Below are 15,747 nucleotides of genomic sequence, written 5' to 3' on the forward strand. Positions count from 1 at the left end.
CTGACAGACTTGTAAACCAAATGTGTATGGCTTGGGTGGTGAGGACTGTAATTAGGGATACATAAATATGCTTTAGCTATTACTTGGCAAGAGCAAACAAACTGCCAGGGAATTGTCTATCGAGGAAGAGTGACCTACCCTTGAATTCTGCACGATGCCCCTCCTTTAGTTCTTGAATATTCTCCAAAAACATTTTAGAAGTAAAGAAATTCACCACTATTACAGAACTACAACATGTTACCAAAGAGGATGATGATGATAACAACAACAGCAAACAGAGGTGGAGCAATACAAATCCCTGATCCGCCATGCTGGAGAGGCAAGAAGGTAAAGGACCCCTGGACGGTTCAGTCAAAGGCGACTATGGGGTTTCAGGCGGAGGGAGCCGGCGTTTGTCCAGACAGCTTTCCGGGTCATGTGGCCAGCATGACTAAACCGCTTCTAGTGCAACAGGACACCCTGACGGAAAGCAGAGCGCACGGAAATGCCGTTTACCTTCCCACCGCAGCGGTACCTATTCATCTACTTGCACTTCGTGTTTCCGAACTGCTAGGTTGGCAGGAGGTGGGACAGAGCAATGGGAGCTCACCCCGTTGTGGCGATTCGAATCGCTGACCTTCTGATCGGCAAGCCCAAGAGGCTCAGTGGTTTAGACCACAGCGCCACCCTTTGCTCACCCCTGCCTGACTCTGACAGCAGGGAATATTTGCTATTGGCAGAGAAATCAAGCCTGCAAGGAGTATCCCAATACACTCAAAATGCTGGGCAGGCAGACGCTACTCACAGGGGCACCCCCACTAGCAAAATGGCTACTGCTGGGGGCATGCATGGGGGGGGGGAAATAAAAAAGGCACAAAAAAGACATTCATGGAATAAAACACCCATCAATCCCAGCAGCCATTGAGAGTGTTTGGGAGCAGAAGAGATGGAGGAGCTTGGAAGGAGGAAGAGGAGGCTGGAGAGAGTGCTTGGAGGAGGCCAGAGACTTGCAGAGGAGTTTGGAGAGACAACATTTGGCTGAAACTATATTGACCACATGCTGGCAAAAAGGCAATATGCTGCAGGAATATTAAAGAAATACAATAATTTATTTCCTTAAGAAACAAATAACCATATTGGCGTTATCCATAACCATTTTAGTCCACAAAGAAAGTGGTTCACTAAATGTTGTTACAAAATAATACACGTTTTTCCATACAAAAACCGTACAGAAGCAGAACGCTAAAAAGAACTGCTACACCTGCATATAGATAATTAAATGTCCAGGTAAATATGTTTTTTATTGAACTCTAAAGTGATAAAGTTGGTTGGCGCACGTGGTTTCTTCTCGGTACATTTTTTTTGCCACTTCTGTATTTCCCATAGCTCTTTGCAACTGCTGCCGCTGGTGCTGCAGAAGGATTTGGTCCAGGAGGAATTGAGATTGCATTCCTATACTCAAAGATACACTTGCCGGAGAACTGCAGGATTCATTGCAAGCAGCGCTGAAACTTGAGGTATGGCCCATGTAACTCTGCAGAGGAGGAGGTGCAGTTTCATGCACATATGGGTTGGGTGCAGTGGTGGATGGGGCCGTCAGTTTGTAGGGAAGGAACAGACAATGAAGTCCGCTGAATGATAACCTATCAGGTGAAAGGGGTGGGATGGTCGCCACAGGCTGGCAGGGAGAAGGGTCTATGCAGCATTCTCTTATTGGCTCCCGCAAGCCTGCCTGGGTGCATGGGAGATCACACGCTATTTGAAATGGCAAAGGGTTGCACGCACAACCTGAACTTTTCCACAGAACTAAGGCCCCTCCTCTAGCAATTGTGGTCCTGGCATATCTGACTGAGTTTTAAGGTGCTGAGAGAGCATATGATTTGACTAAGCTGTGCCAAGGCTGCAGTAGCATATGTTGTCTCTTGGCGCAGACTGGATCACTGAAGTTTTTTTAGATGGACGCAGCCTACCAATTGCTTTTTAACTGTTTAGATCAGTCATAGGCAAACTCTGGCCCTCCAGATGTTTTGGGACTACAATTCCCATCACCCCTAGCTAACAGGACCAGTGGTCATGGATGATGGGAATTGTAGTCCCAAACATCTGGAGGGCCGGAGTTTGCCGATGCCTGGTTTAGATAACAAACTTCCGTAAGTTCATGGTGTGGGTCACAGCAATAATTGATCCATGCATGCTCCTTTGGATAAACATGATACCCATGTTTAAATCTCAGTAATCTTTTCAGTATTGTGCTTAGAAAGGGACATCTGTGCAATAATTTTATGTGAAATGTAATTGGATTAGGACATTTTACCAAAGTGCGAAAGTCATGCTAGATTTTTGTTGTTATTGTCATTGTCATAAAATCAATGCTATTTTTTACATTGGTTCCCCATCACAAAATCCTTTCCTTTAAGACTTCACCTCCACCGACCCCCTACAAATCTTTTTGGAAGCTATTCAGCTACACTAAAATAATAATAATAATAATAATAATAATAATAACAACAATAAAATCCACTGTTTTCCCAGGCTGAGGCTATTTTAAAGAAAGGATTTGGAATAGTTCAACTCTGCAGAGGATGGGCGAAATATTAGATAGCTTTTGTTTCTCTGTTTATTCCCACCGTAACAACCTCAACAGGGTTTCTAAGCATTTCATACTGCATACATTTGCACTTGTGCATACCGATAACAGTGCAGACATTTCCCTATGATTAATAGGCCACTGAGCTGTGGCAGAGAGGGCAGAAGTTGTAATTGCTGATTTCTTGGGCTTGTACACAGTGCTTGCAAATATTGCACATCCAAAACTGATACTCTGTGATGGCCCTTCCTGTAGCAACACAGGTTGGGAGCTTCCCTTCTCCCCTGTTAAAAGAAACACAAAGTGGAATTTTATTTTTATCTTTTTGAATGAGCGTCCCTCATATTCAACAGTGATATTGCTAGTAAAATATGATCAGTTCCATTCAAAGCTATGTTTGTTCACAGCACCAGTGTACAGCTATTTATTTTTTAATTTAGAAAAATTACAGTATAAAACTTATTTGATTTGTAAAACATTGTAAATATCTTAAGCAAGCAAGGATAAAGAATGAAAAAGAAGAAAACAGAAGGGAAATAGATAAAGAAAAAATATAAGGGAATGAAAGAAGAAGAGAAAGTTTGCATCTACATGGAAAAAATATGTGCATATTCTCCTGGTGCATAGCTGGTTATCATAAGACAGATATATGATAACTATTAGCAGATTTAGTCATGATATGTCAGAAACATCTTATTAGTGAGAACAACACAAAGGGCTGAGTATTGTCTTGAAATTTCCAGTGGTTTATGAATCAACTTCAATACTCAGTGGTCAAATTTGAACATCCTTGAAGCTCATGCCTTGTTACTTTTATAGTAAGCAAACTAAGCTAAAAAGAGAGATTCCCAAACCAGTTGTACTATTGCATTTTGTCATGTGGTTTAGCAAATTTCCAATTAAAAGCAACCACATGTCCAGGTGCTACTAATGAAAAGGAATGAATTCGAGTTTCAGCCTCTATCAAAAATTAAACATGAATTGCAACATACAGCATAGCTACTTTTAGCAACATTCGGCTCAGAGACAACATAAATTCTATTTTAGCCACAATGGGAATAAAAGCAGGAATCTTACTCTTCAAGAAGACCCTCCAACTCTGACTTCTTGTTATCTTTAGGAAAGTGTTTTGTGAATATCTGCAGGGCAAGCTCTTCATACTGATGCTTCTGGTCTGGGAGAGAGTTTTCCAAAGATTCCAGTTTAACAAAAGCTTTTGAACAGATAGAAAAGGCTCTATTGGCACATGCGCAAAGAGCCAACAGGGAATAGATCTCTACTGCAGGAATGATGTCTTCATAATCCCTCAAGTGAAGGGCTGCAAAAAAGAGAACGAGATCTCAGCATACTTGCTTGCTACACTAAAATAGGCAGTAGTACGGTAGTACATAAATCCTGTTATTTTAATTCATTCACCCTGATCCACACTCTTTGTACAGAAAGTTCCCTTTGTGATAATGGGAATGGTTTGGTGCAAACAAAATGGAGCTGCATGCATGGATCAGCTCCTCCAGTTAAACAAGAAAATGCTTTAGTAGGAGGGAGCTTCTGAGAACATTAGAGCTGTCATAGTGGCATTGAACTGCAAGACCGAAGTATGTCTAATCCATTCAAAAGCTTTTGGAATCCCACAAATGATGGATCTTAAACCAAACTACCCAGCGGTTCATAACAACAAGTAATCCTACCAGTCTTCATTGCTGTATCTACATAACCCTCATAAAGCTGCCTTTGGGCAAGTATAAAAAAATGGTAAGCCTCAGCTCCTCGCCAAGCGTTATCGATCAGGCGACTGTCTGAAGAGAGAACATCTTCCTCGAGCAAACCAGCTAATGCTGAAGTAGCCTGGAAGCAAAGACAGAAGAGAGAGAAGAAAGCATGAAGGCAAAATAGTTGTCGGTGCTATTAATTTATAATGCCCATTTTCAGTTTTCACTAGTGAAGATGGCTGCTTCAAAGTGAATTTCAAACAATGTACGCAATATCATTGTCAATGTCTTTTGAATATAGCAGCAAAGCATGAAGTGCAGAGAGCTCTTAAATAACAATTAAGTTACCTCCTCCAAACTCACACTCACTGAATAGAGGTATTATGTGTATCCTAAAACTAAACACATTTGTTTGGATGTGGAGCTCTGATGCAGAGATTGGCTTTCCCATATTCCACAGGTGAGAAACTAGATGTGGCCAGTGGCCTTTAATCCCCTCTGACCCTCAGTGAGCCAATTCTGACAGGTGTGTGGGGCCTGTTCAACAAGAGGAGGAGGCGCTATGCACAATGAAATGGCAGCAAAGGTTGCCCTTTCTCCTGCTTGCTAAGTGAGATGTGTCGCTGGGATTTTTTCGGGTGAGCTCTTCTACCGGAGTTGTTAGCAGAGGAAATGACAGCATGGGGCTTCTGCGGCTATCCTTCCTGTAACCCTTAAAACCCTTTTCTGGATCTTTTACCTTTGCGAAACTATTCTCTACATACTGTTGTAAACAGCAATTTTTTAAAAATATATGAGAAAGATCGATTTGTTGCCATCTGTCCTAGAGATATTTTTCAAAAACGTCGTCTTGAAAAGGTACGACTTGCTTTCATGTTTGGTGGGCGATCAGGCACCATACCTCTGAAACTTTCCCCTTGACTTTCCCCCTCTGCGCGTTTTTCATTTGTTCGTGATATTGTTCTACGAGTAAAGCTGACATCACATAGAGCTTTTTTACACGCAAAGGCTTGGTCCTCTTTTTAGCCTCTTCATCTGCAATCTTTTTAAAGAGAAATTTCAAAAGAAATGCACCATTAAAAAATAATAATGAATTTATTTTTGTTTTCTCTCTACAGTTTGAAAGTGAAAGCCTAAGGCTCATGAAATAGAAAGTATGACACAATATGCAATTTATACCTTATTTATAATCCCCAGCCAATCTTGCTACTGATCGTCTTCCCCTTTACCCTGCTGGAAAAAGGCAAGAGCAGCTGCATCACCACTTTTGGAAGCAACCGATATGGTGGAAGAGTAATGCTCTGTTGCCCATCCAACAATGGTGTTGCTGCTGCTTCCTGGGGAGATGCAATTTCCTGGGGGTGAAGTTGGATGTGTGCAAGCGCACTGACAGAACCAATCTATCACTCCTGTTGGTGCTCCCTGGCAGCCCAACCTCGCCACTGCCCTGGTAAGTGGCAGCAATGCCGCTGTTGGAAGTGCGGTGGAGTGGCATCGCTCCACCACGCCTGACCACTGCACTGCACAGTACTTCCCATGGCAGCTGGCTACCCCACAAGAGGAGAGGAAACAGGACAGGATCAAAGTTTCTTCTGTCACTTTTGGTTGAGGAGGCTCTCCAGTCCAAGAGGCACCTTTGACATTTAGCCAGCTGCAGTTCTTCCAAAGAACTGATGGAGCCCGCAAAGCCCTTTTATAAAGCTGATTGACCCTCTCCTGGGCTCTTCAGGGATGATCCCTCCCACTGGCCAATAGTATCAAGGTAAATCCCCACGACGGGGTGGGCTCCTGTTGTTCGGTCCCAGCTCCTGCCAACCTAGCAGTTCAAAAGCACATCAAAGTGCAAGTAGATAAATAGGTACCGCTCCAGTGGGGAAGGTAAACAGCGTTTCCGTGTGCTGCTCTGGTTCTCTAGAAGCGGCTTAGTCATGCTGGCCACATGACCTGGAAGCTGTATGCTGGCTCCCTCGGCCAGTAAAGTGAGATGAGCGCCGCAACCCCAGAGTCGTCCATGACTGGACCTAATGGTCAGGGGTCCCTTTACCTTTACCTTAAGCTTCAGCTGGTTTAAAGATGTCAACTGATGGGTAGTAGCTAATTTTGAGCAATCCAGCAGCCGTGAATGCCCCATCCCACTCTGTTGTTGTGGGTCTGCTGGCATTCAATAGGAGGGAACAGGGTGGATAGGAAGGAACCTACCTAACCCTTACACTCACACTTGGTTGGATGCAACCCATGTTTTCACCCCAAATGCAAAATACCACTCCCTTTTAAATATGAACAGGATATAAACTCCATTTTTTACAACAGCGACAACAACAAAACCTGAAACAAAAAAGTAACAAACGTTTAGATACAAGCTGCAGTTCTGTGCAGCTTTCCTTCGGTAAGAGGCTAAAGTAGTAATCTTCACTTGAAACTTAAATGTATTGAGCTACTGATGTATTGCTGAAAATATTGAAGCCTTAGTATACCGATTATGTGTTTGTAAGTTCTCATCTAGGGACCCAGGTGGCGCTGTGGTTAAACCACTGAGCCTAGGGTTTGCCGATCAGAAGGTCGGCGGTTCGAATCCCTGTGACGGGCATAGCTGCCAAGTCTCCCGTATTCGCCGGGAAAACCCCGATTTCAAAACTGATTCCTGCCCTCCTCCCGTATGGCGAAATAACCCGTATTTGCCCGTATTTGCTGATGTCAGAGACAGGCAGCCGCAGAAGCAGGGAGAGGTGCCTCTCCGTGCCTCCCTCGGCGAATCCAGGCATGTCTGGCCAAGCTGCGTGGCTCTGGGCTGGCCGGAGGGAGACGCTTATTGTGAAGCGGGGTGGCTGCTTCCCTCTCTTGCTTATTACAGCCTCAGGGCGGGCGGAGGAGGGCGGGAGGCGGCGACAGCGAGGAGGGCAGCTTTAGCTCCGCTGTTTGCAGAGTGAGGCGAGGGAGGAAACAGATTGAGCTTGCCGGCGCTTTGAGGTAAAAAAAAAAATGATTTACTGTACTGCAAATGATTTATGAGTGGGCTGCTCCTCTCTACAGCCCCCTCTTAGCATAGCTCCTCTCTCTTAAACAAAAAACCAGCCCCAACATTCGCTGAAGAAGGCATTCTCTCTAAAGCTGCTGCATACTGACAAATTAATCCACTTGCAGCTCGCTCCTTTCCGGAAGAGGCAGTTCCCTACCAGAGGCTGCAAGCGCTGGGGGTCAGACGCCTGTGTGGCGCTTTGCTTTGCTTTGCTTTGCTTTGCCTCTCTCCCCTCTCTCTCTCAGCCAAAAGGGAAAGGGGAGAAGAGGAGGCAGTATTTGCATTAATTTATGCAGTTCGCTGCATAGACACTGATAAAGGAATCCTCGCTTTACACAGCCTGATCCTGGCTGGACCCCCCCCCCCCTTTCTGGCAAGGGATGAGGTCAGTCTCCGTCCTGCAACTTTGGGGAAGAGATTGCAGGAGGACGCGCTTCCCTTACAGGCATGGGCACACTCTCTCTCTCATTCTCTCTCTCTCTGCCTCTCTCTGCCTCTCTCTGCCTCTCTCTCTCTCTCTCTCTCTCACACACACACACACACACCTCCCCAGCGGCTGGCCGGTTCACTTCCATCTGGCAAGTTGTGAAAATTTTAATATATCTTTTTTAGCAGCACCTCCTTATAAAAGAAGGAGCTGCGAGCTCAAATCCAATTTGCACCCCAAGTACAATAGATTTGCCTGGGGGTAGGGATTCAATTTGCATCTTGCAAATCCGTGACATTCTTTGGTTTCAAATAAACAAAAGGTGCCTTTTGCAAGCCACTCTCTTGAGCTGGTTTAGGTAGCCAAAGCTTGCCAAATTATAGCAAACTGTTATTGTCCTTTCTTACTGCAATTGCTCCTCTGTTCCTGGTTTATGCTTTCTGGGCTGTAGCTCAGTATAGCCATAGCTGCCCTGCATTGCCTCAGGTTCAGTTGCAGGCATGCACAGATAGAGTCAGAAACTCTGGAAAGCTGCTGCCAGTCAGTGTAGACAATACTAAACAAGATTGACCAGTGGACTTAGTATAAGACAACTCCCTTGTTCCTATAAACAAGCAGCTAAGCTAATGTTCCAAAATCTGGGGCATTTTAATTTTTAGAAAAAAGGCAAGTAATTGTGGGTGGGAATGAAGAGATTTTTCCCCCCTTCTCATAATACAGTACTAGAACCAGGGAATATCCAATAAAGTGGATGTGAAATTCAATCTATTTTAGTATTTTAAAGTTTTGAGATCCCCCCCCCCATAATTTTCTTGTTTTATCCTTTTGTAAACTGCTTTGAGGTTGTTGCTGTTGTTATTTTACAATCGATTGTAGTAAATAAAAATAAAATAAAATAAACCTGAAGGCTAGAGGGTGGTTTTGCAGGGCACATACCAAACTTTCTGTGGGATGGCCCCCCCAGAGCCCTTTCCAATGACTGCCACAGAGAAGCCCGTTTATTTATTTCTTGGAGTATTTTAATCATACAGTAGTATCACAGAACTGGACGGTTGGAAGGGAACCCCCAAGGGTCCTCTAGACCAACCCCCTCCAGTGCAGGAATCACAGCACAAGCATCTCCCTGAAGCATCACTGCATTAGTGCATTTGGCATCCTTTTTTTGCAAGCATTTATTTCCTGCATCTGAGCCAGTGTCTGGGCACCGGAAATCGGGCAGCGCCAGCACCGATCCCTTATTTTTCTACCTGGAACTTGGCAGCTATGGTGACGGGGTGAGCTCCCGTTGCTTGGTCCCAGCTCCTGCCAACCTAGCAGTTCGAAAGCACGTCAAAATGCAAGTAGATAAATAGGAACCGCTACAGCGGGAAGGTAAACGGCGTTTCCGTGTGCTGCTCTGGTTCGCCAGAAGTGGCTTTGTCATGCTGGCCACATGACCTGGAAGCTATACGCCGGCTCCCTCGGCCAATAATGCGAGATGAGCGCGCAACCCCAGAGTCGGTCACGACTGGACCTAATGGTCAGGGGTCCCTTTACCTTTACCTTTTTAAGTTCTCATCTAGAGAAGTGTGTGGCTAAAGTCTCACACACACAGTGAGGAGCTGCTGTTCAGAAAATACATGCCATGCACACCTGTGTGCTTGAAAGCCCAGATAAAATGCTTCACTGGATAAAAGCTACAGCATACAATTAGAAATGAATACATTTGTTCCCAGAAACAGAAGCAGCATCGTTGTGCAAAGTTAAACCAAAAGCTCCTATATAAAAAGTAAATCGTCTTAATTAATTAGCATTGCATATTATCAAAAAATGCATGCATATATTGGACAGTTCATCCACAATAACCGTACCTTGAACATGAGCTTAGCAGCGTCAAAGAAATAGTTGGCTTTACGATACAACTCAACAGCATCAAGTGGCTTGTTCTTTTCTAATAATTGAGATGCATATCTAGCTAGCAGAGAGCCAATCTCTTTCATATTGTGTTGCTTAGCCAGTTCAACAGCTTTACTCCACTAGAAGCAAAGGTAACAAATGTTAAGTCGATTAAATACAATTTTAAATATATATATCAAAGGTCCACTCTCTCAAGCAAAAGAGCTCTGCTGCTGGAGAAAATTGGTTCAGGCCTTAGGGCTTTGAGGCCACTGGTAAAACCTATTGTGGTGGAATATTGGGACACAACTCAGGGACAGAATCAATGTAGCTTCTGTTGGTACTCTCAGTGGCAAAACAGTGCTAGATAAAGGTGTTGCACTGCCCAAGTTTCTGAAAGACTCTATGCATCAGGGTGAGGAACCACTTTTGGGCAGAGAGCCACATCTGGCACTGGGCAATATCTGGTTTTCAACATCAGGATATAATAATATATCGCATTGTTTGAAATCAAGATGGAGCTATGTAGAGGCATTGGCTGGTCTAATCCCTTCGCCTGTGTTAATTCCCAAAATACCTGCCTAGATTCCAAGGCAGATAATAGCAGCATGGGGAATCTGCATAAGGGAATTGGAACTGGCACAAGGGAAAGTAGAAGCACCTTCCATCGCAACATCTACATTGTTGTAAGTCCTGATCTGAATTGTGTTCCTCCACTCTGCCAGCTGCTTTTAGGAAAATTAAAAGGCTACTGGGAGTTCTGATTTCAAATCTCTTATGCAATTTGTGGCTTGGCCCTCAGACACAGAGCATAGGAGGATGTAAGCAGCTGGTCAGTACAAATCAGTTGATTATTAGAGGTTATTATGTAAAAGCAATTCTGGCTATTGGGGGGAAATGATATTAGAATGAACCACTATTAGGTATTAGAATGAAATTAATGTGCAAACAACCTTCCAGTTCAGCAGCTGGGCTTATATTGTTACCTGGTTGAGATTTACACAGATATCTACTGCATCCTTGGGTCTGTTAGACTTGAGAAAGGCTGCTACAGCTTGTTCACACATACCCACAGTAACGAACTTGTGGGCTATGTCCTGCAGGAGACACCAAAAGCATAATTAAACCGCAGAGCATTATTAGGGTGATTGCCAATTCAGTTGCACTCAAGAGTATATCCTGACTTTAATGGATCTGCTCTGAGCATGACTAAATTGGCTATCACCCCATGTCTGTATTGTCTAAACTACAGATACCAACTGCAGATACTTCAACACTAATAAATTCACCATGACATATGCTAACAAGGAGACTACTTTGTCAGATGCATCTGTTCATTTGATGGATGCAGAAGCACAATATCGTTACCATATGTAGTAACTTGCAGAAACTCTAACGTCCTTACCATCTTCTCCATATTTTAGGCACATCAATAAAATTTAATTCAGCGATCAGCTGGAATATACTCCCCACCCCCCTTATGATAACAATGTGCCACTTTTCTTCTTGTGTCTGTTTTTAAAAAATTTTTTACAGCTGACATTCTTTCTACCGGGGTTTGGTATTAGAAAATTTAGAGCTCTGAAGAGTGTTGAGAAAGAACATGACCAAGGATACTTTTGTGTTAAATATCATTCTCTCTTTCTCTCTCTCTCTCTCTCTCTCTCTCTCTCTCTCTCACACACACACACACACACACACACACACGACACTCTATCAAAGATGTGTGTGTTGTTACAGTCTTCTAAAACTCAAAATGTGGTTTAGGATGAATAACATAAAGGATCTGATTTGTGTAAACCAGTGGTTAGTTGCTGGATGAAGTCAGGTTGTTCTGACAAGCAGAACCGTAGGCCTACATTGAACTAACCTGGCATGCTAGCAGAAACCAGCACAAACATTCCTGCTGGTGCAACAGGGCTTTCCACCCCCCTCTCTTCCCCCAAAATCCACCTTGGAGGGTTGGGGAGAACCCCCAGAACACTATGAAGGGGGGAGGAGAGGAGGGGTTGTTCCATCTGGCTAGCAAAAATGCTTGTGCTACTGGAACAAGCAGAGATGAGCGATGCTGTAGCCCTCCCACAAAACGTCGTCTTTTGCATGTTTACTCAGATGGCTATGCTTTGCTTCCAGTTGGAGGCAGCAATGCTTTTGAACACCAGTTGCTGGAAGCCACAGGAGGGGAGAGTGCTTGTGGGTTTCCGACAGGTGTCTGGCTGTCAAGTGCGAGAACAGGATCCTGGACTAGATGGGCCACTGGCCTGATCCAGCAGGCTCTTCGTATGTTCTTATGTCCCAGGTAGTCATGTACAGGATTACAGCCTGAGGATGTGAATTCGCAATAAGTAGCTTTCCATACTTACAGGAAGCAATTTGTTGTTTTCTGGAAGTGAGTTAGCTAAATCCTCTAGCGCTTGATAGTCTTCCAGCATATAGTAACATTCAGCCAAACGTTCATGGTTTCTGCCTTGTACATAATATGGCACGGCATTGGTCCTATAAGAAGTTGGGCATGGGTGGGAGAGAAACCACATCTCTGATTATCTGTTAACATTACCTGCTTGCTGTTGTCAGATTGTCAATGTGTTTAATTTCCTAAGGTCAGTGCTACAAAAGGATCAATAATTGCACCAGCAACGAAGTAGGGAAACCACAGAATATATCTTATGCTTAAGTTTTCAAAACGGAATGCTTTTTGTGTCTCTTTCAAATAAATTCACTCTACACACACACACACACACACATTTACATTTCAAAATATTCATTTAAACAACCTTAAATCACTGATTTCCCTTCTCTTTTTGCGGTTCATTTTGCATACCACACATCCCTGCATATTTTAAATGAACTAAACCATTCAGTAATCCATTGTTACATCCATCAAAACTTATTGACACTGCTGAATTTTTCTTAATGCTAACAGCATTTTTTTTATAAACACAATTTTCACCCATACTTTCAGTAAACAGTTTCCAGTCTTCTTTAAACATACATTCAAAACCATTTTTTCCTGTCTGTTTTTAACATTTCATATAACTGATGATACTGTACAATATCATCAAATAAATTCATTAATTAATGTAACTAATTCATCAATCAGAGAGTTACATGGAGGTTAAACGTTGTTCGATATCCATTCCCTGCATAAGGCAATTAAAAAAAACTATAAAAGAAACTAATTAAGTCCCCAGTTTGGACAGGAGGCAGCAATTGTCACTTATAGTGTCAAGTTATGAACATACCATTTCTGTCTATCAGCAAAGTAGTCCCCAATTTCATTGTGTGCCATTTCAAGGAGACTGTCATCTCCGTGTCCCGAGCCCGTTTGCAAAAGCTGCACCACTCGAAATCCGTTCCCTAGTTTCATTCGCAAATCAACGGCAAGGTCTCTGCAAATATAAAACCAAAAATGCAGCTTCATGAAATACAGAGAGCCAATTCTAAAATCCTTTATTCATTTAAAAGTACATTTAGATCACCTTTAAAAGGCAGAAGCGTCTCAAGGTGGCTTATGAAACAAAAACATTCTACATTCAATGGTCCCTGGGAGGACATTCTGTGGGCGGAAAGGTATCACAGAACTCCTTCTCCACAGGGGACAACACTTTCTGCCACCATGCTGGGATGGTGACGAAGATTTCCACTGCCATGGTTGTCCTGCTGGCGCTCCTCCTTTGGTGGCAGGGCCAAAGATGGGGTGATTCAGGTGTGTGTCAAGGATGGCCAAGGGTCTGCACCCTCTCAAACAGAGCCAGAAACTATGTCAGCCTGAGAGTTGGCATAGTTAATTCCCTCCCACTGCCTTCAAAAAGAAAGAAAAAAACTCACTCTTCTCACTCCAAATTCACTCCATTATACTCACTCCTCTCACATTCTTTCTCCCCCCAGCCCTGTAGGTTTCTTAAAGTACAGAGCTGTGGACCAAAATGTTCAAATCGTATCTCAACCATGAAGTGAACGGGTGGCTTTTGGCGAGTTATTCTTGCTAAACCTCAGCCCGTACCTGGAACAATACTGGCCTGCCTCATATCAGGTTGCTATAAAGATGAGGAAGAGCATGTTTGGAATTGCTTTGAACACTGTAAAGTGTTACATAAATGCACAGCATCACCCCCAAGGCAGCTTACTAGGCCTCAAACAGATGTTTTAGTCTGTACCTGCATCACTTCTCAGTTCTGTCCCCATGCCTAGTATTTTCTTTTTTCATTGGTCTTCCCCCTTTTGAGTTATGTGGATTTGAAATTTAGAAACGCAATATGGCTTGTGCGGCGCTCACAATTCCTAAATTGACTCACTCAAGAGAAACAGCTCTAAACAGCTCTCCCACGATCAATTGTGCTGTTGTGCACTCAGGGGATTCTCTTGTCAATTCAAATTTATCCTAGAAAATTACCTTCTGTCCATGTCCAAATACATCCTTTCAGCTTCTTCAAATTTGCCGAAGTAAACTGCCACTTCGGCTTGCCTCAGTAATTCACTCTGGAGGTTGAGAAGACGCTTGACAAACTTGATACCTTGGTAATTTTTGTAGCGCACAAATGCTTGCTCAGCAGTGTCAAGATCCAATCTCTGGAGAGCTGTTTCAGCCAACAGTCGCCTGTATAAAGAACACAGATGTCTTACCTGGAAAAAACAGCTTCATAAGGAACAGGCTTAACAAATATTCTTGGCCGAATTGCAGAAGGAGCCAAAGCAGTATATGGAAGAGAAGAGGAGAAGGTGGATGCGACGCCCAAAAGATCTCGTGGTTTGGGGGGGGGGGTGAGAAAAGCTTTGGGTGTGCAGATGAAGGGTCTCTGCAATACCCAGAAACCTCCAAAGGTTTCACATCATCCCTGATGGAAAAATCTAAGCTTATTTGAGAAGGACATCTAAAACCCTGAGAGGACAGTGATATATCCAATTCGGGAGAAGTTGCTGTGTGAACACCTTTGCTTGTCTGTATCTCTAGATGGGTTATGGGAGAGAGACTGAGGCCTCCTGAATTCCTGGAACGAGTGCCAATCTCTTGGAATCCTGGGAGGGCAAAAGAGGAAGGGAAGTGATGTGAAATATGTATCATTCAAGGGTAAATATGGAAACCGTGGAAGGGGAGGACAGGAGGTCAAATGTTCGTAGCTTGGGGGTACTTCTGAATCCTTTGCTGTCACTCGAGGCTCAGCTATGCCACTATCTGGACAGCGATAGCCTAACTACTGTTGTCTATGCTCTGGTAACCCCAAGGTTAGATTATGGCAATGTGTTACACATAAGGCTGCCTCTGAAGACGGATTGGAAACTTCAGCTGGTGCAGAATTCAGCCAGACGGTTTGAGCCTATTACACCGATCCTGGTCCAACTGCACTGGCTACCAATTAGTTTCCGGGCCCAACTCAAAGTGCTGGTTTTGACCTATAAAGCCTTAAACGGTTCAGGACCGCAGTACTTCAAGGACTGCCTCTTTCCATATGAACCTGCTTTTGGACGTGCCAGGCGTTTCTGTGGTTGGCATCTGTCCAGGCAGGGCAGAGGTATGGCTTGGGGCTCTTTGGAGCTTTAATTGGAGTTGCATCTCCAGTGACGGCCCAAATGTTCCTCTGACCTCCTGCTGCCTTTTGCTTGGTGGGAATGTCCTCTGTCTTTCAGCAAAAGGTTGCCTCAGCTATCGCCTAGATGGGCTGCTCCTTTCTGAAGGTTCCCCATCTAACTTCTCCATTGCTCTCTGGTTCTTTTCTATCTCTCCCTTAAAATAGGCTACCTGGGCTTGCTGAAACAGCTTACCTACCCATGTTGCAGGCCAAAAGCCGCCTGAGGATTGAGAAGGAAAATGTATCACATGATCTTCAGTGTCCTTTTGCATGCACCAATTCTTACACGACCTATTTACACTTTTGACATATCATGAGCAGCAAATGTTTATATTTGACCTTCAAAGGGGGTCAAATTTAGCCAGCAGATCTTATTACTATTGGATGTTTTCACATCAAACTGAGATGAAAGGTAAAGACCATTAGGTCCAGTCGTGACCAACTCTGGTGTTGTGGCGCTCATCTCACGTTATTGGCCGAGGGAGCCGGCGTACAGCTTCCAGGTCATGTGGCCAGCATGACAAAGCCGCTTCTGGCAAACCAGAGAAGTGCACAGAAACGCTGTTTACCTTCCCGCTGTAGGGGTA

General features: G+C 43.9%; 1 protein-coding gene across 2 annotated transcripts in view; it reads right to left on the reverse strand.

Annotated features, from left to right (window-relative positions):
- Positions 1-1,069: 1,069 nt before the first annotated feature.
- The window catches only part of WDR35 (WD repeat domain 35), a 37,350-nt gene continuing 22,672 nt past the window's right edge, over positions 1,070-15,747 (reverse strand). For both annotated transcript variants that reach the window (XM_060272432.2, XM_060272431.2), the window contains 9 exons: positions 13,987-14,190; positions 12,836-12,982; positions 11,957-12,089; positions 10,580-10,690; positions 9,569-9,733; positions 5,177-5,317; positions 4,255-4,411; positions 3,644-3,884; positions 1,070-2,850 (listed from right to left, as the gene is read on the reverse strand). In XM_060272432.2, coding sequence (XP_060128415.2) covers positions 2,697-2,850; positions 3,644-3,884; positions 4,255-4,411; positions 5,177-5,317; positions 9,569-9,733; positions 10,580-10,690; positions 11,957-12,089; positions 12,836-12,982; positions 13,987-14,190 — 1,453 coding nt within the window. In that variant the 3' untranslated portion in view covers positions 1,070-2,696. The remainder of the gene's footprint in view (positions 2,851-3,643; positions 3,885-4,254; positions 4,412-5,176; positions 5,318-9,568; positions 9,734-10,579; positions 10,691-11,956; positions 12,090-12,835; positions 12,983-13,986; positions 14,191-15,747) is intronic.

This window comes from Zootoca vivipara, chromosome 3 (genome assembly GCF_965207765.1).
Source record: "Zootoca vivipara chromosome 3, rZooViv2.hap1.1, whole genome shotgun sequence".
NCBI classification, from domain to species: domain Eukaryota; kingdom Metazoa; phylum Chordata; class Lepidosauria; order Squamata; family Lacertidae; genus Zootoca; species Zootoca vivipara.